The following is a 27,088-nucleotide window of genomic DNA, read 5'->3' on the forward strand; positions in this document are numbered from 1 at the left end:
TGAATATGACTGTTTGAAGAATCTTCTGAAAATCCTCCCTTACATTCTATTATTTTGCATACTGTGTATCTGCCCCTTCCCAACAACATCTTGTAGGCCCAACAATGTTCCACTCTTCTTCATAAATGATGTAACCTTCATTCAGTGTTTTATGCTGAAAACTGACATTAGCACTGGAATGAAATAAAATGTAAAAGCTAAAGACATGAATACTTAGCTTCTGTCTAAGCAAAAGCAAGGAGAGTTCTCTCAAATACATGGCAAAACATGCAGATAATACACACAGCACACAACCACAAAAACATTAGGCAAAACTGATATTTAACTCTGTATGCTTTCTGGCTATGTAAATGACTGACTATAATTAAAAATGCTTTTAATTCATTTAAATATGCCATCTGTTTTCAAACCAGTTAACAGAGAGGCTTTAGAAGATTCTTCCTTATAATACTCATATATAGCTGTGCAAGGTGGCATACACCTGTAATCCCAGTGACTCAGGAGCCTGAGGCAGGAGGATTGTAAGTTTGAGGCCAGCCTCAGTAACTTAAAGACCCTGTCTCAAAATAAAATTTAAAAAAGGGCTGGGGATGTAGTTGCATGGTAAAAACACCCCTGGGTTCAATACCTAGTAACAAAACAAACAAGCAAACAAACAGAAAAAAAAAAAAACTCATTCAAATTAAAAAGAATTTTGTGTGAAATTTTAAAAAATTGTATGAGAATTTATAAGCATCATTTCCTCTTTAACAAAGTCTTTTTAGCACGTAGTGTCTCTGTTTGTTAAATTAAATCTTTATTTGCACTGGAAAGTATTGAAAAGGCCAATATCTTCCAATTATTTGATTATAGAATACAATCCTACAACCAACAACAAATGGGATCATTTTCTTCAGAAAAAATAAATCAACATAAAAGTTCACAATTATAATTCTCCTTATAAACTGATTTACTTGTATCCCTCAAGTTCTTTCTAGACTCTAAAGGTAGATATTTGGGACAGCAGTAATATATCATGCTTGCTGAAAGACAGGGAAAGAACTTTCCCTAGTGTGTATGTTGACTTTTCACTGTTAAGCACCTGAAATATTCAGGGTCTGACAGAACCCACTTTGATATCATAATTAACTTCTTTCAGACATCTCTGAAGAAGAATAGGAATATTTTCAACACATTTTGATTTGTATCCAGTGACATTTACCATCAATCTGAAACAATAAATACACAAGCTTCATCTATTCAATTGTATTGTAACTTGAGGGATAAAACATGGTAATTTTACAAATAATTTTTTTTAAAAAAATTATAATTTTATCTTATGCGTAGCAAGCACAGGACACACTCACTAGTCTCTTCTTAAATGAGAGTAGTCACATAAACCTGCAAGTAATTCCTCTCTGATGGTGGATACAAGTGTTAACAACTATCAAAACTATTTTTTGAGAATGGTTAACAGACAAAATCTCTTTCCAGTGGCTAATCAGAAATATTTTAAGCTTGACATGAGTCAACACAGAGGATGGGTGGTGCAGTTGGCACAAGCTCTTTTAAACAGATGTATGAATGCTGCTATAAAAGATGTAGGTGTTCAACCTGAAGACATATCCTATGTCAACACACATGCTACTTCCACACCATTGGGAGATGCTGCTGTAAACAAAGCCATCAAACATCTCTTTAAAGACCATGCATAGGCCCTTGCAGTTTCTTCAATGAAGGCAGTCACATGACATCTTCTGGGAGCTGCCGAGGCAGTTAAGGCAGCTTTTGTTGCATCAGCTTGTAATTATCAAAATCTATCACCTACTTTAAACCTGGATCGCACAGAACCAGAATTTGATCTCAATTATGTTCTGCTAAAGGCACAGCATAGAAAACTGATAAACGATGTATTGGACCCATCAATTCCTTTGGTTTGGGGGGTACTAATGCAACACTTTGTATTGCTGGCATGTAGTCATTTTTAATTAAACATTGGTTTTTAAAAATATTTTAAGCTTATTGTTACTTTCCAGACCACGAAGGGTTCATGTCTTCTGGCTCATACTTCTCTGGCACCAGAGAGCACACACAGCCTCTCAGCCAATTTTAATTACAGAAATATCAATTCAGATGAAGTTACAACAGCTTGATTTTAACTATCTAACTAATCAAGAAAAAACAAAGAAATTTAAGTGTTTTCTTAAAATAAATAAAAGTAAGTCTCTCATTCTTGAGCTAACCCACATTCCACCTGGAGTGTTGTGCCTACCTTCACTTTTCACTTTCTAATAAAACGCTTCCTTCTTTTGCTAAATAAATGAAGCAAATGAATTTTCAGTCTTATAAAAGATTATAAATATAAACCTAGGAAAGTGTAATGTAATTTCATGAACCTTTACCAAATGGAACCGTAATGAATATAATAAGGAGTGGGAGTCTAAGTCACCCTCTCCTGAGTTTTGAGAGAGTTATGATAAAATTTTAGATTTGTTTAACCAACATGAACACTAACAACTAACCTGCCATCATGCTGAGGAAAAAAAAAGTGATACAAAATCATGACTGCAAAATAGTGGAACTACTTATAAGAAGAGCAACTAATAACACACACAGACACACACATTAGCTGTTATATACAATCAAATCAGATACATAGAACAGAACGGAAGATTTGCTCTATGTAATGAAATTCCCACATGAAATGTCCTTCCTGGGGTCAAGTGTTACCCCTCGAGGTAAAGGGTTCAAAACTTCCTGAAACCGGGTACAGTCATGGCTATCAAAAGGCACTTTGATATTTTCCATCAGATTTATTTAATCAGATTTTCAGCTCATTAAGACACAGCCCCCAAATAATTAATTGCAACAGATAATAAGTTGAAAAATGTTTGCTTTTTGAACATTTTTTATAAATTTATATTTCCTTTAAAAAGTCTTACCACTAATCATTCTCAAATAAATAAAAGCAATAAAACATGAAAGCAAAGGGAAAAATACCTTATTTCTTCCTTAGTGATATCTCTTCATGTAACGAATTAAAGAAAAACATTTAGAAAGGTAAATTAAAATGCAAATAAGTTAGAACCCTAAAATTTACAAAAAAAAAAAAAAAATTAAAAAGCTTCAATAATTCCAGACTTCCTCAGTTGGTTTCTTACTTCATGACTTCTATTCCTTCTTTCTCCCACCACACTTGCTTGTTTCTCTGAATTCTTTCTCCCAACCCCAAACTTCTTCCTTGCCTACCTCTCAATCTTCCTGGACCCAGTGACATTATCAGTCTCTTTCACTATATATCTTGCTTTTCCATCCTAAATCCTGGAACAGTACCTGAAGTTTTGCTCCTCCTATTCAGCATTTGTCAAAAGGGCTTGTTTGAGAGAACTTTAAATCTCATTCCTGGTGGGCTGACTCTCCTGATAATCTTTATCTACAGATCGATGTAAGAGGTCATCTTTACCTAATTCATAAAGCCTAATCCATCTTTTATTTTCAACAGTTACCTGCATTTTGGATGAAGAGAGTCAGAGAGGACCTGCTGAGCTGCTGTCGAATCCCTTTCTGCAAAATACCTGCAGTTGAAGAAAAACAAAACAAAAGCCATAATTCTGTACTGGCAGAATAAATTCACTTTTATCCAGTTTTAGGATATTTTGAACTCAGAGATGGGTACTAGCATAAGATTATTACTAGTTTCAGCTCCTTTAGAGAACAGTTTTTTATAATAGCTGCCCCCCCCCATCTGACATGGCAGGGTGGTTGTGAAAGCCACAGTTTCTATGTGTCAACTAAGGCAATGTAAATTGCTGTGGGATTTAATTTGCAGAAAACATCTTTTAAAAAAGTATAAGAGGTTGAGGTTCATTGGGATTTTCAGAGAAAAGGAAAAAGGAAGCTTGCCCTGATGATTAAGACCCCACTCAGCCAGGTGCAGTGGTGCATGCCTGCTGAGGCAGGAGGATTTCGAGTTCAAAGCCAGCCTTAGCAACAGCAAGGCACTAAGCAACTCAATGAGACCCTGTCTCTAAATAAAATACAAAATAGGGCTTGGGGATGTGGCTCAGTGGTTGAGTGTCCCTGAGTTAAACCCCTGGGGCCCTCTCCCCACCTCCCCAAAAGACCCCATTCAGCATGTACTTTTCTGCTCTGCTCCTCCTTCCCCTCCCTATAAAAGTCCAATATGTTCCTGGGTCCCCCAAGATGAAGCTGTGAGGATAAAGCCCCTCCATCTTCTTCTGAGCTGGCCCTTGAATAAACCTGATTCCTTCCTGCCAACTCTGGTTTCCTGAGTATTGGCCTTTGAGCAGCAGCAGCACAGACCTTGTCCTGGTTACACTGTTCATATTTCTTTATCTAGTGTATCAAACCAATTCTCAAATAATAAGACAAACAACCTCACAGAAAATAATGGGCTGAATGGACCCTTCATCATTTATGTGAGTGCCAATCTTGTCTCATTTCACTTTCTTTTTTAAAAATGTTTTTATTTATTTTTTGTTCTTTTTAGATATACATTACAGTAGACTGTTCATTTCACTTTCTTTAAAAAAAAAAACATTTATTTTTTAGAAGTAGTTGGACATAATACCTTTATTTTATTTATTTATTTTTATGTGGTGCTGAGGATCAAACCCAGGGCCTTGCATGTGCAAGACCAGTGCTCAACCCCTCATTTCACTTTCTTTATGGTGGCTTGGCTCACAAAAATAATCAGTTTTAATATGTGAAAATTTTTAATCTTTTTTTCAGTCAATACTTTTTTTTTGTCTGTCTGTAAGAGATCCCACCTTACTCATATATCTTAAAGATTTCCTCCAAAGGTTAAAAAATCTTGTTTTTACTTTCAATTTTTAAATTGAGATGAGGCAGAGATTTAGCTTTTATTTTTTCTAAATGGAAGGCGAATTGTCCCAGTTCCACTTGTTCAAAAACTCAGCCTTTAACAGTGGTTTGTGACATCACCTTTGTCATTAAGGTCTGCTTTCTGTTCAGTCACTTTACATGATAATGTAGCATTTCAAACATTTTATAAGAGAATAGGTGATGATTAAACTTCCTAAATTTAAATCAAAGGGAAGGATCTAGGGAGAAAATGGGATGACACAAAAAGTGACTAAGGTTTCATTCCTTTTAAAAGTATATTACTCCCTCTCCTCACTAATAGGGTTGTGTCAAAAGACAGAAGAACTTATTCAAAAGGACTCTCTTTGTCTTGAAAAATAATGACTAGTGATAGCTGAATTTAATCATAAAAAATATTAAGTACAATTAGTCGGATCACAGTAAACATATAAAAGCACAGAGTTAAGAAGCAATATTCTAAAAATAGAGAAAGGAAAAAAAATGTCAACCACTAACAAGGGAATGAAGACACCAACTTCCCACCTGAGAATTGGCAACTAAATAGAAAAATCAACCATCTCTCCACCTGTATTTTAGAGAAACCAAATAGCTATAGTTAATAAGAAAAACTTCTTACAGAATTCCAGGCAACAATTGTGGGAAGAATAGCAGTAGAAAGGCTTTTTTTTTTTTTTTTTTTGGTTCAGCAAAAACCATGGAAGGAGGAAAGGCTGATGGGGGATATACAATACAGCCATCAGGCCATGATCCATCCCAGCAAGGGCTGAGAGTGCTGCGATGACACAGACCTCCTGCTGTGATGTCAACCTAAATCTCTTCAAGCTTTTCTGAATACCTCCAATTTTCAGGAAATTCAGGGATGGTTACAAATGCAAGCAGACAAATCTGGACCATGGGACATTTTACAGGACAATTGACCTGAAATCTTCTCCAAGTTAATGACAGAGGAGAAGAGGTGAAAGAGGGAACAGTGGAGAAGAGACTATTAATTTATAAAGACCCAAGGGACATATTCACTAAGTGCAATGCATAGGTCTTATATGGGACTGCATTTGAACAAAAACCGCTGTAAAAGACATTTTTTTTTGAGCTGGGCGTAGTGGTGCATGCTTGTAATCCCAGTGGCTCTGGAGGCTGCGCAGGAGGATCAGCAAGTTCAAAGTCAGCCTCAGCAACAGCTAAGCCCTAAACAACTCAGTGAGACCCTGTCTCTAAATAAAATACAAAATAAGGCTGTGGATGTGGCTCAGTGGTCAAGTGCCCCTGAGTTCAATCCCCATACCAAAAAATTTTAGAGAATTGGGCAATTTAAATATGGACTAGATATACATTGTTAGCAGTGATAATGGTATTTTTGTTAATGGAATGCTGACACTTTTTAGAACTACCTATGGAAATACTGAATAAGATTGGATAGGTAATGGTCCCCAATTAGGGAATTTTTCAAATGTAAAGACCATTCCATGAAAATGATCAGAAAAAATTCCAAATATTCCAATCAAACCTTTGTCCTGAGGTGGAGGTAGGAGGGTGGGAGCGCACAGAAGGGAGAAGGAACCTGAATGGAGGTTACAGGAAAGTTCAAACTCAAGGTCTATAAATGCACAGCCAATTAGAAGGTCATGGGCAGAACCAATACCATTGGTACTTTTCCAATACTTGTTTTACAAAGATTTTGACCATTAGCTTTTTGTACTTTTCCAAGACTTGATTGGCATAGATATAGATCAATACCCCTACCCAGTAGCTGTATCAACTCCTAGCCTAGTATGCTTAAGTGGCAACCCCTACTGGGTCCCCTCTCCCCCTGCAGAAGTGCTCTCTCTCTCTCTCTCTCTTTTTCCGGTATGGGGATTGAAATCAGAGGCACTCAACCACTCTGAGCCACATCCCCAGTCCTATTTTGAATTTTATTTAGAGACAGGGTCTCACTGAGTTGCTTAGCACCTAGCTGTTGCTGAGCCTGGCTTTGAACTCTGTGATCCTCCTCCCAAGCCGCTGGACTTACAGGCCTGCACCACTTGCACCCCGCTTTTTTCCTTTTTACTTGAATAAATCCTACTCTTTTTCCTTACTCTTCCTTGTCTGTGGATTTCATTCTTTGAATTCAAGATACAAGAACCCAGAAAGATGCCACTGGCAGGTGGTTGGGATCTGCTGCAACACTACAGCAGCAGAGGCTGAAAATCCAGTTTCAATATGAGGAGTGAAATGACAAACAGTATAGGATTTTCATTGACATACTTCTGTTAGAAAAACAGAATTGCAAGTATTTCAAACCTTGACAATTAATGAATCTGAGTGGTCAACATAAGATGTTATAACATCTTCCTTATTTTTTGCATATGCTTAGAGTTTTCATAATAAGAAAATAAAAAATATATTTGACAACATTTTTAAAAATATGTGAAGTCTGCTGAATTAGAAGAAGATGCTGGTAACTTTTTAAATTTTATCAATGTGAATTACCTTTGAGAGAACTTGAATGTTTTCTTGGACTTTTTGGGAAGTGACTTTTATAAACAGTAACTCCACTTTGTCATTTCAAAACATCACTCTAACATTCAACTATTTTTCATTTTACTTACTGCAAATTGTATAGTCCCAGAAGTCCCATTCCTCGAAAATCTGTCTTAGGATCGTCACCTTGGAAACCTATTTCACACCACTGCTTAGAAATTCGAGATTCCAGTGGAGTATTAGGCTTCAAGAATTTCCATAACTGAAGACAAAAGAAAAGAGAATTTCCCTGTTGATATGCACATGTAAATACCCTTTCCTATTAGTTTAGATCATGTAAACTACATTATGAGAAAGGAATTTTCAAAGCTGAATATGTGCAAATATATTATAATTAAAGATATGACCATCTTTCAGTTATCTGTATTAGCAGTTCTCAAAGTATGGTAAAGTAAAGACTCCTTGGAGGTACCAAAGACCTTTTTTAGCATAGGTAGTATAAAACCAAAACCAAAACCACTATTCCCTAATAAAAGTAAGAGGTTAGTTACCTTTTCACCCTCATCTCAGGAGTGCTCTGAAGGCAATAGAATGTGTACTTGTGTATTTTAGCATTTTAAACCCTCCTGATTTGATTTCTTAATGGAAATTAGGTAGGTGACAATCTCCCACAAAAAAAGCTCTTTGGAGTTCTCTAAAATATTCAAGAGTATAAATGGAAAGGGGAAAATTTGAAGCCATTTATTATTCAACTCCTCAGAAAACACATTTCTAACATTAAATTAAGACATTTAGCTACATTGTTAACAAAAAGAAAAGTGAAATTACTTGAGTTTCATTTATTAAGTTTTGCCTATAACAGGAGTGAGTTATGTATTATTGTCTAGCTGAACAAAGGAATACCGGTGAAGTTCATGATTAAATCTCAAAGGATATTGACATGTTTAAGAGTTACCCAAAAGAATATCAATTAAAATCGATTATATTCTAATGGAAAACATAAATTATAAACATTTTCTACTCTTCACTGCTTACTAAACTAGTTTTATTTTTCTAAGTTTTCTATAGAAAACCAGATTTAGCACATATCATTATGAGAGAGGGAGGGAGTGAGGGGGAGGTAAAGAGAGAGATTGAGACTTACAGTTATATAAACATATAATACTTAAATTATTTTTTATTTAGGGAACAGTAATACAAAATTACCTTGCTTTACAGTGAATTGTGCCATGTCACACAGTATAAACCATAATATTCAATGACAGAAAGTATGAACAAATAGAAATTTGCAGTTCGTTTTCCTTTTTTTAAAAACTCATTTAAAATGGATTCACGACTTTATTCTATCATCTTCTCTATTTTTGTGTATGCTGAACATTTTCCACAATAAAAAGTTTTTAAAAATTACATAGGTGTAGGTTGAAAGAACATTTAACGCCAGAACTTTTTGCTTATAATTGTAACTTAGTACCCACTGATCAACCTTTCCTCATCCTTCCCTCTCTTCCCCAGCCTCTAGTAGTCCCCAGTCTATTCTCAACTTATGTCAGATCAATGTTTGCAGGTTCCACATATGAATGACACCATGCAGTACTTGTCTTTCTATGTCATGTTTATTTACTTAACATAATGATCTCCATTTCTGTCCATGTTGTTGCTGATGACAAAATTTCATTCTTTTTTATGGCTTAACAGTATTTCATTGGATATATGTCCCCCACACTCTTTTATTTCTTCATCAGTTGATGGACACTTTAGTTGTTTCCACTTCTTGGCTATTGTGAATAGTCAGTGAACATGAGAATGCAGATGTCTCTTTGATTTCATTTTCTTTGGATTTATACATACTAGTGGGATTGCTGGATTATATGGTGGTTCTATTTTAACTTTTCGAAGAATCTCCATACGTTTTTTTCACATGGCTGTACCAATTTGCATTTCCATCAACAGAGCATAAGTATTTCCTTTTTTTCCAGGTTTATGCCAGAACTTGTGCTTTAGTCTTTTTAAAAAATTTTTTTAAAAATTCTAATCTGCTATATATGACAGTGGAATGCATTACAATTCATATTACACATATCATATCTCTGGTTGTATACAAAGTATATTCACACCATTTGTGTCTTTATACATGTACTTAGGGTAATGATGTCCATCTCATTCCAACATGTTTCTTACCCCCATGCCCCTTCTTTTACTCTCCCACCCCTTTGCCCTATCTAGAGTTCATCTATTCCTCCCATGCTCCCCCTCCCTACCCCACTATGAATCAGCCTTGTTATATCAGAGAAAATATTTGGTATTTGTTTTTTTGGGATTGGCTAACTTCACTTAGCATTATATTCTCCAACTCCATCCATTTACCTGCAAATGCCATTATTTTATTCTCTTTTATTGCTGAGTAATATTCCATTGTGTATGTATACCACTTTTTTTTATCCATTAATTTACTGAAAGGCATATAGATTGGTTCCACAATTTAGCTATTGTGAATTGTGCTGCTACAAACATTGATATGACTGTGTCCCTGTAGTATGTTGTTTTTAAGTTCTTTGGGTATAGACTGAGGAGAGGGATAGCTGGGTCAAATGGTGGTTCCATTCCCAGTTTTCCAAGGAATCTCCATACTGCTTTCCATATTGGCTGCAGCAATTTGTAGTCCCATTAGCAATGTATGTGTGTGTCTTTCCCCCCACATCCTCGCCAACATTTATTGTTTGTATTCTTAATAGCTGCCATTCTGACTGGAGTGAGATGAAATCTTAGAGTAGTTTTGATTTGCATTTCTCGATTTGCTAGAGATGATGAATATTTTTTCACGTATTTGTTGATTGATTGTATATCCTCTTCTGAGAAGTGTCTTTGCAGGTCCTTGGCCCATTTATTGATTGGGTTATTTGCTTTTTTTTGGTGTTTAGCTTTTTGAGTTCTTTATATACCCTAGAGATTAGTGCTCTATCTGATATGTGAGGGGTAAAGATTTGCTCCCCAAATGTAGGCTTTCTATTCACCTCACAGATTGTTTCTTTTTCTGAGAAGAAACTTTTTAGTGTGAATACATCCCATTTATTGATTCTTGATTTTAATTCTTATGCTACAGGAGTCTTTTAAGGAAATTGGGGCCTAATCCTACATGATAGAGATTAGGGCCTACTTTTTCTTTTATTAGACACAGTGTTTCTGGTTTAATTCCTAGGTCCTTGATCCACTTTGAGTTGAATTTTGTGCATGGTGAGAGATAGGGGTTTAATTTCATTTTGTTACATATGGATTTCCAGTTTTCCCAGCACCATTTGTTGGAGAAACTATCTTATCTCCAATGTATTTTTTGGTGCCTTTGTCTGACATAAGATAATTGTAATTTTGTGCGTTAGTCTCTGTGTTCTCTATTCTGTACCATTGGTCTACCTGTCTATTTTGGTGCCAATACCATGGTGGTTTTGTTACTATTTCTCTGTAGTATAGTTTAAGGTCTGGTATAGTGACGCCACCTGCTTCACCCTTCTAGCTAAGGATTGCTTTAGCTGTTCTGGGTCTCTTAGTTTTCCAGATGAATTTCATGACTGCTTTTTTTTTATTTCTATGAGGAATGACATTGGGATTTTGACTGGAATTGCATTAAATCTGTATAGTGCTTTTGGAAGTATGGTCATTTTGATAATATTAATTCTGCCCCTCCAAGAGCAAGGTAGATCTTTCCAACTTCTAAGGTCTTCTTTGATTTCTTACTTCAGTTTTCATTGTATAGGTCTTTCACCTCTTTCATTAAGTTGATTCCTAAGTATTTTATTTTATTTTTTTGAGGCTATTTTAAATGGGGTAGTTTTCCTCATTTCCCTTTCAGAGGATTTGTCATTGATATACAGAAATGCCTTTGATTTATGGGTGTTTTATATTTTATATCTTGCTACTTTGCTGAATTCACTTACTAGTTATAGAAATTTTCTGGTGGAACTTTTTGGGTCTTCTAGGTATAGAATCATATCATCTGCAAATAGTGCTAATTTGAGTTCTTCTTTTCCTACCCATATCCCTTTAATTTCTTTTGTCTAATTGCTCTGGCCAGTGTTTCAAGAACTATGTTAAATAGAGTGGTGAAAGAGGGCATCTCTATCTTGTTCCAGTTTTTAGAGGGAATGCCTTCAATTTTTCTCCATTTAGAATGATGTTGGCCTGGGGCTTAGCATAGATAGCCTTTATGATGTTGAGATATGTTCCTGTTATCCCTAATTTTTCTAGTGTTTTGAACATGAAGGGGTACTATATTTTGTTGAATGATTTTTCTGCATCTATTGAGATGATCATATAATTCTTATCTTTAATTAATCTATTTATGTGATGAATTACATTTATTGATTTCCATATGTTGAACCAACCTTGCATCACTGGGATGAACCCCAATTGATCATGGTGCACAATCCTTTTGATATATTTTTGTATTCGATTTGCCAGAATTTTAATTGAGAATTTTTGTATGTATGTTCATTAGAGATATTGGTCTGAAGTTTTCTTTCTTTGATGTGTCTTTGCCTGGTTTGGGAATCAGGGTGGTATTGATCTCATAGAATGAGTTTGGAAGTGCTGCCTCTTTTTCTATTTCCTGAAATAAATTGAAGAGTATTGGCATTAGTTTTTCTTTAAAGTTCTTGCTCTTAAAGAACTTGGCTGTGTATCCATGAGGTCTTGGGCTTTTCTTGGTTGGTAGGCTTCTGATGGCATCTTCTATTTTATTGTTTGATATTGGTCTGTTTAAAATGTGTATATCATCCTGATTCAATTTGGGCAAATCATATGACTCAAGAAATTTGTTGAAGCCTTTGATATTTTCTATTTTATTGGAGTACAAGTTTTCAAAATAATTTCTAATTATCTTCTGTATTTCTGTAGTGTCTGTTGTGATATTTCCTTTCTCATCACATATGTTAGTGATTTGGGTTTTCTCTCTCCTTCTCTTCGTTAGCATGGCTAAAGGTCTGTCAATTTTATTTATTTTTTCAAAGAAAGAACTTTTTGTTTTGTCAATTTTTTTCAATTGTTTCTTTTGTTTCAATTCATTGATTTCAGCTCTAATTTTAATTATTTCCTGTCTTCCACTGCTTTTGGTGTTGATTTTTTTCTTCTTTTTCTAGGGCTTTCAGATATAATGTTAGGTCATTTATTTATTGACTTTTCCTTCTTTAAGGAATGAACTCCATGCAATGAACATTCCTCTTAGTACTGCCTTCATAGTTTTCCAGAGATTTTGATATGTTGTGTCAGTGTTCTCATTTACCTCTAAGAAAAATTTTTAATCTTCTCCTTGATATAGTTTGCAACCCATTGTTCATTCACTAGCATATTATTTAGTCTCCAGATGTTGGAGTAATTTTTGTATTATTCAGACGTCCCAGTCCTCAAAATCCTAATTCATGCAAAGTACTTGGTTTCACATGTGTTGGGGATGTGAGGGTGGGAGAATGGATGGGGAGAAGAAAAAGAGAAAGAATAAAAATATCAAAGGAAGAAACCAGGATTGTTAATTGTTTTGGTTGGAGATCAGTATTTTTTCTGCTTCCCTTTTCATCCAATAAGTGGGGTTGTGCTGTTGTTAGCTGGTATCTCCACACTCAGGATGGTGAAGGTAACCAGGGTGAGAAGGCTGGTCCTGGTACAGGGCACCTGGAAGTGAGGTGTGGCACCTGCCAGTCCCTGAAGGGAGACTGTACCTCAAGGGTCTGTTTTTGGATCTGCTCCTATGACTTAAGCAACAGGTCCTATCTCCCTATCTTGCCTGAAGATTCCCAATTCCTGGTCTTTCTGTTAGTCTCCAAAATGTTGCACTCTCTCCTTTTCCCTTACTAGTTCCCAATTAAGGGACCTCTCTCACTGGGGCTCCCATGGGTGGTGGCCTGGTTGCACTGCGCACCATCCCACTGAGAGCTGTTTTGTGTTGGGATGTCCCCAGGTGCAGGCAGACTACCACACATAGGGGACTATAGTAGTAGCTGCCAAGTTGCAAGATGGAGGCACCTGAGGAATCCTTGGTTGATAGATAGATAGGGGTCCACAGGGGAGTGGCAGCCGGAGTTCCTGTGGGTGGGTAGCGGCTGAGTGTCCTGCGTGGGAGTGGAGCGGAGTCTGGGATTTCTGCACTGGTGCTGAGGCAGTGATCCTGCTGAGGCACTCGGGAGCTGGGTGTCAGGAGCCAGGAGTCCTGCTCCAACGCTAAGGCCTGGAACCCTGCGCAGGGGGCACAGCACTGGTGATTTCTGCGCGGGATCAGCTGTGTAGAGGTCTTCTATCACTCTCAGAGAAGTAGTATTCCCACTAGTTGAGATCCGGGTCATGGAGCGACACAGAATGCTGCGTCCCTCTGGCCTACCATCTTGTATTCCCCTCATTTTCTTTTATTACGGTTATTTTAGACATTAAACAAAATTACTTACTATTCATATTATTCAATATTTTATGTTAGTGCCACAATAGGTAATTTTATCCAAAGGGTGAAAGAAAAACCTTAGAATAAACTTATCATGCCTGAAAACAAAATTCAAACATAATGTACAAAATGTACTTATATAATCCATGTAAGAATTTTCCAGTGCTCTGCATTCATCAAAACAGAATGTTTGAGTTTATTAGAAGACACCAAATAATGAAAGACCAGGTAATGACCCTAAGAGAAAGATCTCTTTAAAAAAATTCTTCAGGAACTGATTTGGTTACTACCATAATTGGAAGTCAGTGGGGGAGAAAACGAAACTATATGGAAATAACATTAATTTGAATAATAATTTGAAGCAATTTCAGGGTCCTACCCTGTTAAAAAAAATATGGGGTTTCATCCAGTGAGTGAAGTAAAATGGTAAAAGGAAGCATTTCATTTCGTAAGTAGGATACAATCCTCATCTATCAGGTAAATGCTAAGTTTGAGAGAGTTAAATTTTAAATAATAAAATGCTTTAAAAAGAAATGTCATTTTCATAGTTTATTGCTTTACTAGCAAAGAAGAAACATAGAAACTTCTTTCTCAGAGGCTGAGATTCCTCTCATCAGGGGAAACAGGGGGGGTTATTTTGGTTTTATTTTTTGTTTTTTAAAAAGAGGTGATCCGGAGGAATCCTGTTTCCTCAATTACAGAGGGGAGCCTCAGGGAGGAGAGAGCTTTAGAGAGGAGAGGATCAGCAAGGAGAAGGTCAGGGAGAAGGCTGGAAAGAAGAAAGGAGGGATACAGTTAAAGTACAAAGCGAATCACTGTAATAATGGCAGACTAGACTAGTGGCTAAAATGTCTTCTTGAATAAATTGTGAATCCTATTTGCTTTGGTGAGGGTCACTTTCTTGGAAGATGAAAGCCAGTTATGTTGAAATACTTAGATGACGTATCTCTCTATGCATTTGTATATTTTTGTAAGAAACCTTGAGCTTTTTCTCTTCTAATAGGCTCTTCCCTGAAAAAGTAAGGGTAGGAGGCAGAGCACTCTTACAGGGTGAGCTCATTTCTTGCACTAGGAAGCCAACTTTACACTCGAACTCAGGTGATAGGCCTTTTCTATGGGGGCCCTGAGGAGTCCAGTCATCTAAGACTGCGCTACTTGAAGTTGAGTTATTACAGAACCACCTGCCAAGTGCAGGAGACCAGGGGCTAGAAACAGTGACGCTCACAGCAGATGACAAGCTACAGATGTGGAGGCTGCCCTCTGAGTCAGACTATCAGGCAGCATGGGCTGTCCTCTCTGTTGATTCCCCTTCTCTTTGAATGGAGCCCTTACACAGGCTTATTTGGACACTTCAGTTGTCTCTCATCTGCTGCAGAACAGAAAGGATGAGGTGGTTCTTCCACCCTGGAGCCAGAGTATTCAAAGAGAAGCAGCTTTTCATGGAGGCCACCATGGGACTATCTCTTCCCATTAGTAAAGGGCTTTTTAATTCTGGCTTGTATGTTTTCTAGTACATGCATGAATCCACCTAAATTTCTGCCTTTATTCTTAACTTGGTAGAAAACTTTAAATAGAAACACATCTGCTTGAATAATTCATAAGGGCAGTGGTGTACGAATATAACAATATTATTCAATTTAATTCCAGTCTGTGTTCAAATGATCATAAAATCTAGAATTTTTGTACTTAAGGACTCTAAGTAGCAACATTGATAATTCTTACCTGTTCTTATAAAGCAAAGCACTTGAACAATGTGGCAATATATTACCTGAGCTTATAAATCAAGGGGTCACCAAATTTTGGAAAGAACCAGCTGGTAGAGATTTTGGGCTTTGTGATTCATATGATCTCTGTAACAACTATTTAACTTTGCCTTTGTAGTAGGGTGGCAGACAGATACTATATTAAAACAAATGCATGTGGCTTTGCTCCAATAAAACATTACTTATAAGCATGGATGGAAATACAAACTTAGCCACAGACTCTGGTTTGCTGGCTTTTGCTCTGAATAATTTTGTGAAGTAGGTAGCAAGGGTATTCTTATCCATCTTGAAGATAAAGAAGCCAAACTTTGGGCCATTAAACACAAGCCATTGGTCAGCCCCCAGGAAACAAAAATGGATAAAACATGGTTTCTCTCCCAAGGACTAGTGCAGTACTACAGTTAATAACCCTTTCTAAACATGTGAGTTTGCACAGTCACTCAGCACTCAGCCTCAGTTTCCTCATCTGAAAAATGGGGAAAGTACCAGTTATATCAACAAAGTTTGTTGTGACAACTAAGTAAAAATGCTATAATATTAGGCTGAGGATATATCTCAGTTGGTGGAGTGCCTGCCTTGCATACACAAGGCCCTAGGTTCAATCCCCAGCATTCCCCCCGCCAAAATGCTATATATTTGGTCCATACCAAACACTCAATGAATGTTTTATTTTCACTGCATAAAGATCCCACTCCTATGTTTGCTTAGAGAACTAGAAAAGGTCTCCAAATTCGGGGAATGAGGATTTAAAAAACAAGCTGGCTTCTGCTGTGAGAATAATGGGTAGCAAAGGGAACAGCATGAACAAGTTCATTGGCATATGGGATGGCACATCCTATTCTAGGTCATGGTGACTGACAGAGCATGGCAGAAATGCACTGTCTGTAGTGGAGATGCATAAGATGTCGCTAAGGAAAATATAGTGGAAAGGGGCCAAATGCCAGGCTAAGGTTTCATGGGGTTTCTACTATAAAACACGGGAAAACTGAAGGGTTCGATGTAGATAATCATATGACTAGATCTGTATTTTAGAAAAATCCCTCCAGCAGTATTTTAGAAGATGAAAGGGAAGAATATAATGGTTAGTGACATAATTAAAAGGCTATAACACTCCACGTTGGAGATGATGGCTACAACAAGACAGCGGGAATAGAAAACATTTGAGAGATTTTTGGGGATGCTCTATGGAAAAGACTGGGGTATTTTTGTAGATGCAGAATATATCCCAATTAGCCTGCAAGTCATTGAAAGGCAGAAAAGAAGCCTTTCCTCAAAGTGCCTAACTCAGTGCTGGACATCACTGCTTTATCATTTATTAAATATGTGAATTAGAACCTGGACTAAAACACTTATAGTTTTCTCATCCCCAAAATAAAGATAACAATCATTCTACTGCTTACCTAGCTATAACAACCAAAATAACACATACATAATAAAATTATAACCACTAATAAAAGTCATGTCATAAAAATTTTTGACATGAACTAGAATACCTCATTCACCTTTATTTGTTAAAAACCTACTAGATGTGAGCCCACATGCAATAGATCACTAAAGATGCTGCATAGCAGGCGCCTACACCAGAATTTATTAATTCTGAGGCTGTCTTAGCCTTTTTAATGTATTTTGTTCAGGCACTTGTGACCAGTCTGCTAATTATACCACCTCTTCTTTTTACTTTAATTCACCTGTTAATTCCCACTGTTAGATCCTTTCTTTGAACTTGACTACCTGAATCAGAAAATGGTCAGGGAAAAGAAGGCAATAAAATAAGATGGAATTCATCCAGTGAGTTAGCTAAAATTAAGCAGCAAAAAAAAAAAAGGAAGAAGAAAAACCATTGCCAAGAATGAGACTTCTTCAATTTTTAATGATTCACATTAGATACTGCACTAATTAGTAAAGACAAATGTATCATTTGCTTAAGTACTTATATACACAAAAACATACACTCCTTCACACAAAACACAACAGAATACATTTTTAAAATTATGTCTTCTATTGACATATCTATATCTATAATATATATAGGTATAATATCTATATAATATAATATCTATAATATATATAGGTATACATCACCATGCCCAGCAAAAATTCAGTGTGTTGAGGAAAAGTTTTATTAACGTTTCATAATGCACCATTGGGGGATGAAGTTTAATGGTAGAGTGCTTTTCTAGTATGTTGAGGCTTTAATCCCCAGTACCAAAACAAAACAATACATCATGAGATTCTCTAAGATTTTTAAGGTTTTCTTTGACAGCCAGGAATAGTTATTACTCCATATTATTTTCCAACAGTTTTAATATGCCAAATATAAACCTTTACCTCCTCTTTGAACACTCTCCAAGTTACATGAATAAATAATCAGCATTAAGATCTTGGGTAATTTCCCCAGAGAGCTGTTGCTGAAGCAGAAATCAACTTCATCTTGTTTGATGTGTATTAAAAGTCATAAGTGAAAATCTCAGGACACTCTTTGATAAATGTTATTTCTCCTATTGACTTTCAACACACGTGAAATGATCTAAACTTGAGCCAAACATGAGAGCCACAGAAATCACCTTTGATGCTTTCTCAGATTACAAAGTAAACTGGCTTTAAAGGCAACTTATATGACTTTTCTGACAGGAAATTTACCTCCAACCTCTGACCCAGAAAGAGAACTCGGTCTTACCAGTCAGTCACTGTGCCCATGTCTTACTCATCCCCATATCCCCAAAGCCCAGAGCAATACGTAGCACATAACAGGTGCTTGGCCAACGTTAGCTGACTTACGTGACAGGCTGAAGTGTGTTCAAAGACTAACCTTCAAAAGCATTTCTTCATGTTGGGGATTATCAGAATCATAAGGTTCCCTGCGCAGTTTTTCCACATCTGCGATAAGGTTTCTGTAACCAACGATTTGAAGAAGGCAAGCCTGAAGAGAGATTCCCAACCTAAGGTGTTCAAAAAGAGAGGAAACACCCGTGAGGAAGAAATCAGACACGTACTTTGGCTTTTGCTCACATGACATATATATAATAGAACTTTTCATGTAAATAGAATATTCAGGAAATTGTTCAAATATAAACTATTTAATAAAATCACAGTATTTATTTGAAACTTCACACATAAGTAACTTAGAATATGGCTAAAATTTGTCTCCCATTCTGGCTTTTTCTTAAGCTACACTATGACAGTTTGGCTTAAATACAAGGGCACTCTTTATGAAGGTGACTTGAAAGTATGTAGAAAATATAGGTAATGATAATGTAGGTAATAGTGGGTCCTTAGGGATCATGTAGACCCCCTAGGTGAGTATATCAGAATCACTTGAGAAGGATGTATATGACAGGGTGAGGGAAAAGGTAAGGGGGAGAGAGAGTGAGAGAGAGAGAGAGAGCGCCCCCCACAGGGGCTTTGGAGCAAGAAGATTCAAAATGAAACAGAAGGAAACAACACTAGCACCACTGCCATCTCTGGGGAGTACACCCAACAGATGAGCCAGTGACAAGAGAAGTCACAGCTTTACAAGATTTCCCAGCACATTCAAACCACTCTTCTTGTCTGAACACACAATCTGCTTTGCTCATTATCAAGTAGTTCAAATTCTGTCCTCTGAGTAGATTCATTTCTACCATTCCCCTGCTCTACCTTCTTATTTTCAAATAGTTTCTTCTAATCTCATTTCCAGGACTCAAAACAATTCCCTATTCCTTCAATTTTCTCTCACGGGCCATAGTTTTTAGATGCCCTTTCATCTTGCTGAGCCTGCTCAGAATGAACACTACTTGGTTAACAGTTCCTCGAGCCATATCACTGAAACAGGAAGCAATCTGGCAACACAGAGGACCATCACTTCCACCCATCAGAGCACCCCTTCCCTCTTCCTATAACATACGAGGTAAAACAGGATCTTTCTAAGCAGTCACATAATACTATAAGTTCATTAAACAGGTGACTGACTAAGCACCAAGATCTGTTTTACATAAAACTACCATCATCCTATGCAGCCTGTTCTCATTTGTGACATTTTAAAATCTGAGGGTAAAACTTCACATTTATTTATTCTTTTTCCTTTCTTCCTTCCTTCCTTCCTTCCTTCCTTTCTTTCTTTCTTTTTTTTTTTTTTTTTTTTGGTACTGGAGATTGAACCCAGGGACACTTTATCACTGAGCCATATCCCGAACACTTTTTTAATATTTTATTTAGAGACAGGGTCTAAACTGAGTTGCTTAGGGCCTCACTAAATTGCTGAGGCTGGTTTAGAACTTTTGATCCTCCTGCCTCAGCCTCCTGAGCTGCTGGGATTACAGGGGTGCACTACTACGGTCAACTTCTTTATTTATTCTTTCTAAATTCTTTTTTACTTTTATTTCTTTCTAAATATTTTTTTAGTTGCAGATGGACACAATACCTTTATTTTATTTGTTTGTTTATTTATTTTATGTGGTGCTGGGGATCGAACCCAGTGCCTCATGCATGTTAGGCAAGCACTTTACCATTGAGTCACAACCCCAGACCCCTCTTTCTAAATACTTTAGTCATGTATTTTTTTTGTGGTTCAAAAATGACTGAATGTTGGTAATTTAATCTGATGCTGTCCAATATATTCTTGCTCCTACTTTACTCACTCTGAATATTTTTGTCATAATAGAGGTGGTCATTTTAATCACAGTGATGGTGACACTATCATCATCATTTGGGGGGGGGATAAATGAGATGCATAGAATTAAGTCTAAAATTGGGGCAAAGGGTCTACTTCTTCAAATATAGAGGAATAGAGGGTATGTTAGAAAATCCAGAAACACTAAGCTCAAAATTATGTGTTCAATTAAATGGCCTTCATCATGGCACTTATTACCATACTAACAAAGACTAAAAAAAAAAAAAAAAAAAAAATCAAATCCCTGGGCACTTTACCCCTGAACTCTATCTCAAGCTCTTTATATTTTTAATTTTGAAATGGCCTCACTAAATTGCTGAGGCTGGCCTTAAACTTGCAATCCTCCTGCCTCAATCTCCAGAGTCACTGGGACTTCTGGCCAATGACACATTACCTGTCAAGATATTTAAATTTAGGAAAGGGCACAGTAGCATTGTCATTCAGAAAATCAGTGTAGGACTGAGAAGAGAGTTGCTTTTGAGGGAAAGAAGAGGATGAAAAAAATGAAAGAGGCAGGAACAAGGTTAAATTTTTTGTAGTAATTTTTAGTACTACTGTGAGCAGCACTTAAAAAGAACGTAAATAAAACAAAGTGAGATTAACAGTAGTAAATCTTTGTGATTTAAAAATGTTTTCCCCAACTCTAACCATCTATTTCTTTATTTGCTTGGAAGAATATTTAATTTTTTATATCCAGTTCTGTCAATAATAGTACAGGAGAAAAGAAAAGGTTCTGGAAACCACATTGAGACATGAAAACAAACAAGGAAACAAACCATAATGAAAAATGCCTAATGCCTATTCCTTTGTCTAAAGGACATGAAAAGAACAGATGCAAAGAATGTTTTCCAATGTAACTTATGTAACTTTCACAGGACAGATAAAGAAAAGACTTGCTATTCAATGTAATCCAATCTGTAAATATGATTAGAGGACTAATATATCCCTTATGCCCAGTTGTAGTCTTAAATTTTTGGTTCAATCTCATTTAGAATGAACTGCCTTTTTATCACCTTCCCAAAGGAATAAAATACATGTCAGAAGGCTTAAAATACATTTATTGCCCAATTAAGTCAACCTTAATGGCTGAATAAGGGAATGGCAGTTAATAAGGTGAAGTGGCTACAGAAGAATGCTACGGAGAACAGGTAGAAATGGAATTTTTGTGATGAGCCCCTGGACAGCTAGTATCTAGAATCCTTACAAGAGGTGGACCTGTGCCAAGCACGCTCTGACACTCCCTTCAACTCTAGCTCCCTGTCTTTGGTAATTAAAAGCCTTTCCCAGAGGTAACATCTAAAGTTCTCATGTACATAGATCTAAAAGACAGTTTGATTGTTACCCACCTAAAACTGTCTCTAAATATATCTGAATTTGAAATTTATTCTAACCAATGTCCTAAGCCCCAAATTTTACTGAAAAATTGCTGTTCCCCGTGGAAAATATAAAACTAATTTTAAATGTCACGAACACTGCCAAATGCATTTTAATACTTCCAAGATGAGAGGAATAAATTATAAAGTTCTGAAGTCTTCATACAAAAACCATCTCTTCCGCCCACACATGCCTGTCTTCTTGATGAGCAGGTAGGAACTGTCTCCAAGAATATCAGTCTGTTGTGAAGGAATATTCATGAGGGACCTGAAGGAATATTCTAGCAGAATCAGCTTAGGTATAGTTATGATTTGAACGTTTACTGTTAATGTGAAACAGGCATTGAATAGAGCGGATGTCAATGAATGGGCTTCCTTTGTCTCACAGTCCCACGCCAGGAGTATCCCCCGCCTCATTCTCACATTCATTGTATCTCAGAAGCTAAGCATACACCATAACAGAATTGTCAAGTTCCTGCCAGTTACAAACATGAAAAGGCACCTTTTTTTTTTTCTTTATTTTCATCTGAAAGTTGACATGCTGCAGATGATTACTTTAGGATGAGAGGGAAGGACAGGGGAGTGGGAAAGAGGGAAGAAGAGAGACAAACAGGTGGCCACATGATTCGTGTTCCAATTTTCTAACATACGAAACATATTCTTACTGTGGATTTATGTCTGGATTAATTTTTTTCAGTTCCATGATGTCGTCTATAGTTTTTTCAATGGCATCAGAGTGAACACTCACTGAAGTCTGCAACAGCTGGAAAATACACTTTGATCAGTTCCCTTTTGGTTAATGCCAATGGCTTGAACAGGGTCTACTGGGATAAGGGCTTCAAGTGCTAGTTCAAGCTTTTGTATGAAGGTGTAAGCTATAAGCAAATACTGATTTAACCTACTTGAATTCTAACAAATTTGAACTTTTCATGATAAGGTTAGTGCCATTTTCCTGAAAAAGGTAATTGATGTAAAGCAGAAATATATAAGACTTTTGTTTTGTTTTTACTATTGTCATCAGTTTCAATGTTGTATTTTCTTTTCCTCCCTCGATAAAGTCCCCACTGTTAATGAGAATTCTATGACTAAACAGGGAAGAACATGGGAAGAAGTTCTTAAGAATGCAAAAATTAAATATTAAGATAAAATAACCAAACAACTTGAAAAAAAGCTTTTTTTTTCTGTTATGTGGATGCTCAACTATGTGCCATAAAGGCTAATGAAGTGACTTCTTTAATTTTACTGGGAGACCTTAAAGTTAGTATAAAGTTAAATCATTTGAATAGTGAGGAAATCCTAGAGAGTTAATATTGTTCCTATATTCAAGAAATATTTCACAATGTGAGAAGACATATAAAAAAGGGTTCATTCAACAATGAAACTATAAGTGCCTCACAACTCTGCCTAGAAATTCAAATGTAGAAAGTACAGTGGTTTGTGATGGGCAAATGATTCTTTCTTTTTAACTTGCATTAGTTTTCAATCAATTGTATAATTTTGTTTCTTAAAATTTTTACCTTTTATGATAAGCCTCCTATGCACAGTTGTTGAAAAATAAGGAAACAATTTTACTTACCTTACTTTTAGAATCCCTCAGGGATGTTTCTGTTAAAAAATAACAAAAAGTCACTCAAAAATTACCCTTTACAAAAGGCTTAAAATTACTATAACGAAATTAACATTGTGTCCTCACTCCCGTCAACTCTGCATGTTTCTTTTTTTGGCTTACCAATCTTCATGGTTCTAGAAGCTCCAGGTTTGGTATTGTAACAGATCCGTTGCAGTTCACATCTTCCAGTTAGCTTCCTCATTACAAACTTCAGGCAGCGCCACAAAAACTTACAGTAAAAATACAGGCACACTTGGATCAACATTCTGTAAAAAACAAAAGAGAGCACCCTTCCAATAGAACTCTGGAAGAGAACAGAAAGCAGCCACCACCAGCAAGAAAAGCAGCCACCACCAGCAAGAAAAGCGGCCCACAAGAAAATCAGCCATTAGATGTAGGGGTTTGCAAGTGTACATCTGTGACTTTATTTGCAGGAACTACACTTTCTGTATGAAACTCCAGAATCCCCCTTTCTAGAAAGTTTGATATTCCAACAAACTGAGGATGAAGCATTGGAATACTTTGTCCCTCCCTCTGCCTAAAATGTTTTGGAAATAACTAAGTGCCTTGCAAACAGAATTCTTCAATATTTTTATGCTAATGCTGTATCTAATGTTAGAGCCTTTGCCTTTCCCCTGAGTGAACAGCCTCTCAGCTCACCCTTGTTCTTTTCTAGCCCTTCCTCATGGCATTTATGTATTTAGCCACTACCTGTATTTGTTTCTTCCCCCACTTTCACTCTTTCTTCCTTCATCCTGTTCTCCATTAGGCACTCCTGTCCTCCCTGAAGACTTGGCTGTATGGCCACCTTTTTCTGCCAACCAATCCCAGCATTCCTTGCACTTGTAGGAAGATTTCCCTATCAAGTCACTGAATGAGCATTGCTGACCTTCAATTCTCTTCAGAAGTGACAACATTCCTTGATTAAACTTTTCAGAAACTATTTAAAAAAAAAGTCTGTTCTTGGCTCTTATTATGTGAATTTGTCTTTCATGCTGACTTTTCGTTTTAAAAATGTAAGCGCCTACTACTTTATGGAGACGACTGGTCAGAGCCTCAAGTGACTCAAAGTTTTAGAAATAAAGAGGGCTTGTCACTCAGGACCTTACATTCAACCCATCTTCCCTTTATATTATTCATTCCTGGGAGGCAGAAATATTTCTATTACTTCCTGTCAGTGTCATTTCTAAAAGATTTTTTTTCCCCTCAAATGCTCACTGAATTCTACCTTCGATCACTGCCCTGCCTGGGTTCTGAAATAAGGTGATCCAAGGCCAGTTAGATTAGTTAGAGTAGTTAATTAATAGCCTTGACAGTGTGATCCATCCCCCCAAATGAGCCAATTCCTTGGTTACTCAAATTGTTCTGGTTCCAATATCTTTAATAGCCTTGTGTTAAAAATAAAAATTCCAACAGTCTTATTTGTACAAAAGCACAGGGTTTATATCTTAAAGTGAATGCAAAGAAATATATGACCAAGCTGATACATTAAAATAACAATGCAGGCAATAACAGTGTCCTAGAATGTCTAATAACATGAAAATGTGCAGGATATGTTTCTCAAGTAGAAAAAAGTTAGAAAGAAATATGTATAGAATGATCTTTTTTTTTTTAAAAAAAAAGCAAAACAAAAAAGTTTTAATAGTGATATATAAATACAGGGGGAGAGAAGGGCAGGATACCCATCAAAACTGTTAACAGTGGTATCACTGGGTAATGGTATTCTCAGTAATTTTTATTTCCTTTTTTTGATTAAGTATATTTTCTTTTTTATATAACATATATATTATTTTATTGAAGAAAAAAATGAAAGTTATAACAAAATTTAGAATGCATAAAATGATCACCCAACACCATTACAATAGTGCATATGAAATTTCTATGTGTAGTCAGTTACTATAAAATCAGTTGGATTCTGCTCAGACAAAAAATGAATTTACTATGTTATAAAGCCTAACATTCAATTTCTCAAGTCAAATATGTTTTAAGATCTGTTAGGATTTAGGTTAACAGCTTAAAAAAAAAGTAACACTAAAAATAAATTTCGTGGAACATTTTAATTAGACAAGTGAGAAGATTTATAAAATCTCAACTTGTTCTCTTGGAAAATGTTCTTCATTTTTCAACTATTGGATAGCTATGCCAGAAAAAAAGATTGAGCAGTGTCTTTGTTAACTGGTCCCCTGCCAAATGACAATGATATTAATTACTAGGAGACATTATTCCTATTATTAAGTCAGGGATAAAAGCTTTCCACGATTATCTCTTTCATATGCAATTTTCAATAAAGTCAGCCTCACACATGAACCAGAAATCAAATGAAGCCATGTTTCAAGTCTGTGGATTAGAACTCTGGCACAGGTAGGATCACACGATCATCCAGTTATTGTTGTACTAATTCTTCCTAGAGGAAAGGATCCTGACAATTGTTTATGGAGTGCTACATGGATCCTAAATGTCCCTCAAAGGCCCATATGTTAAAGGTTTGTTTCTCAGGGTGTCACTATTGGAAGGTGGTGGAACCTTTCAGATGTGGGGCCTACACATGAAGGGGCTGTGGAACTCTGGCCCTCTCTTCATTCTTTTTTGCTTCCTGGTCAAGAAGGTGAGTGGTTTTTCTGTCAGGTGCTTCCACCATGATATGCTGCCTTGGTACAGGCCAAAAGCCATAGGGCCAACCAGTCATGAACTAGAACCTCCAAAACTGCCTCAGGTACTTGCTGTCGTAAGGGAAAGTTGACAAACACACAGAGCATGTTTGTATTCATCTTACTTAGGGTACAAGGCACAAACTATTTTATAGTTTAAATTAAACTATAGAAAAATTTCCCCCATGATCATTATATCAGATCTATGCAAAGATGTGTCTTGAGGCTTAGAAGTGTCATTCTTGGTGGCAGGAAGTGCCTATATGTAGAATGACCTATAATTTATCCCACTGACCTCCTTGTGTATGGGAAGAAAATGCCTGTATTGCTGTTTTGCATCAATACAGTTTGACATAAAGAAGGAAACAAATTCTGTTGGATTTTATCTTTTTCTTTTTTAACTCCTCTGAGGATGTTCATATCATGAAATGGGAAAGGTGGTGCAACCCAGTAGAAATCCAGTCAGGGTTAAGAATGCAGCATCATTTCTGAGGATTCAAACACTCTGTGAAAAGTAGGACATCCTCTCCCATAACCACATAACCATTACAAATCATGGAAGAAAAAATGCCCATTTTATTGATGAAGTGACATTTATATACTGTTACCCTTTTGTAACTTCTAGGCCAGCAGTCCTGATAATGTTATTTATTATCCAAGATTTATTTAAAATTTTTTCCTTATTTTTCTAATGGGCCAGCATGCCCACAGATATCTCATTAAAAGAATGGCTTGCCTTGCTTGGCATTGTGCTTTTTTGCTTGCTAAGTACTATACTTTTTCAATTCAGATAATTAGATTTTGACAGACATAATTTCTTTTGCGTTTAGGTCATCAGCCTGGTCGAGGAAAGACATGGTCAGAGATGGAAACACCAGGGTCACCTCTTACGTATTTTGATGACAGAAACAATATCCAATAGACTTCCTCATGAAAGGGCAAGATGAGCAAATTTGCTATATGTACAACTCAGGATGGTGCTCACCCACACTGCCAGGAGCTCGCTTATTAAATTGTTCGAACATATTTGGCTCCCTAAGTCATAAAGTTCACAGGAAAATTGTTACAGGTTGAAAGCAGAACAATAAGAACAATTAAGTATAGAAGACTAATAAACTGGTTTGGTAAGTTTACCCTGAAAAGGAAGAAACTAAGAAATAGAGTTGCAAATATTCTTGACTGGTTGGTGTTGGAAGGAAAGAAGGAGGGAAGGGAAGAAGGAAGAAAGGGAAGAAAGGAGAGAGGAAGGAGAAGGGGATGGGAGGAAGAAAAGACACGTCTCTTTGGAAGCTTCGGATTCACTGTATCCTTTCCTCCTCCTAAT

At 36.5% G+C, this 27,088-nt stretch overlaps 1 protein-coding gene across 1 annotated transcript in view; it reads right to left on the reverse strand.

Moving 5' to 3' along the window:
* The window catches only part of Elmod1 (ELMO domain containing 1), a 33,888-nt gene extending 9,998 nt beyond the window's left edge, over nt 1-23,890 (reverse strand). Inside the window, exons 1-7 of the mRNA XM_077108681.1 lie at nt 23,828-23,890; nt 23,237-23,382; nt 23,084-23,112; nt 22,173-22,270; nt 18,296-18,425; nt 7,434-7,567; nt 3,486-3,554 (exon numbers count right to left, since the gene is read on the reverse strand). Coding sequence (XP_076964796.1) covers nt 3,486-3,554; nt 7,434-7,567; nt 18,296-18,425; nt 22,173-22,270; nt 23,084-23,112; nt 23,237-23,381 — 605 coding nt within the window. The 5' untranslated portion in view covers nt 23,382; nt 23,828-23,890. The remainder of the gene's footprint in view (nt 1-3,485; nt 3,555-7,433; nt 7,568-18,295; nt 18,426-22,172; nt 22,271-23,083; nt 23,113-23,236; nt 23,383-23,827) is intronic.
* Nucleotides 23,891-27,088: the final 3,198 nt, after the last annotated feature.

Source organism: Callospermophilus lateralis, chromosome 2 (assembly GCF_048772815.1).
Source record: "Callospermophilus lateralis isolate mCalLat2 chromosome 2, mCalLat2.hap1, whole genome shotgun sequence".
Taxonomy (NCBI): Eukaryota; Metazoa; Chordata; class Mammalia; order Rodentia; family Sciuridae; genus Callospermophilus; species Callospermophilus lateralis.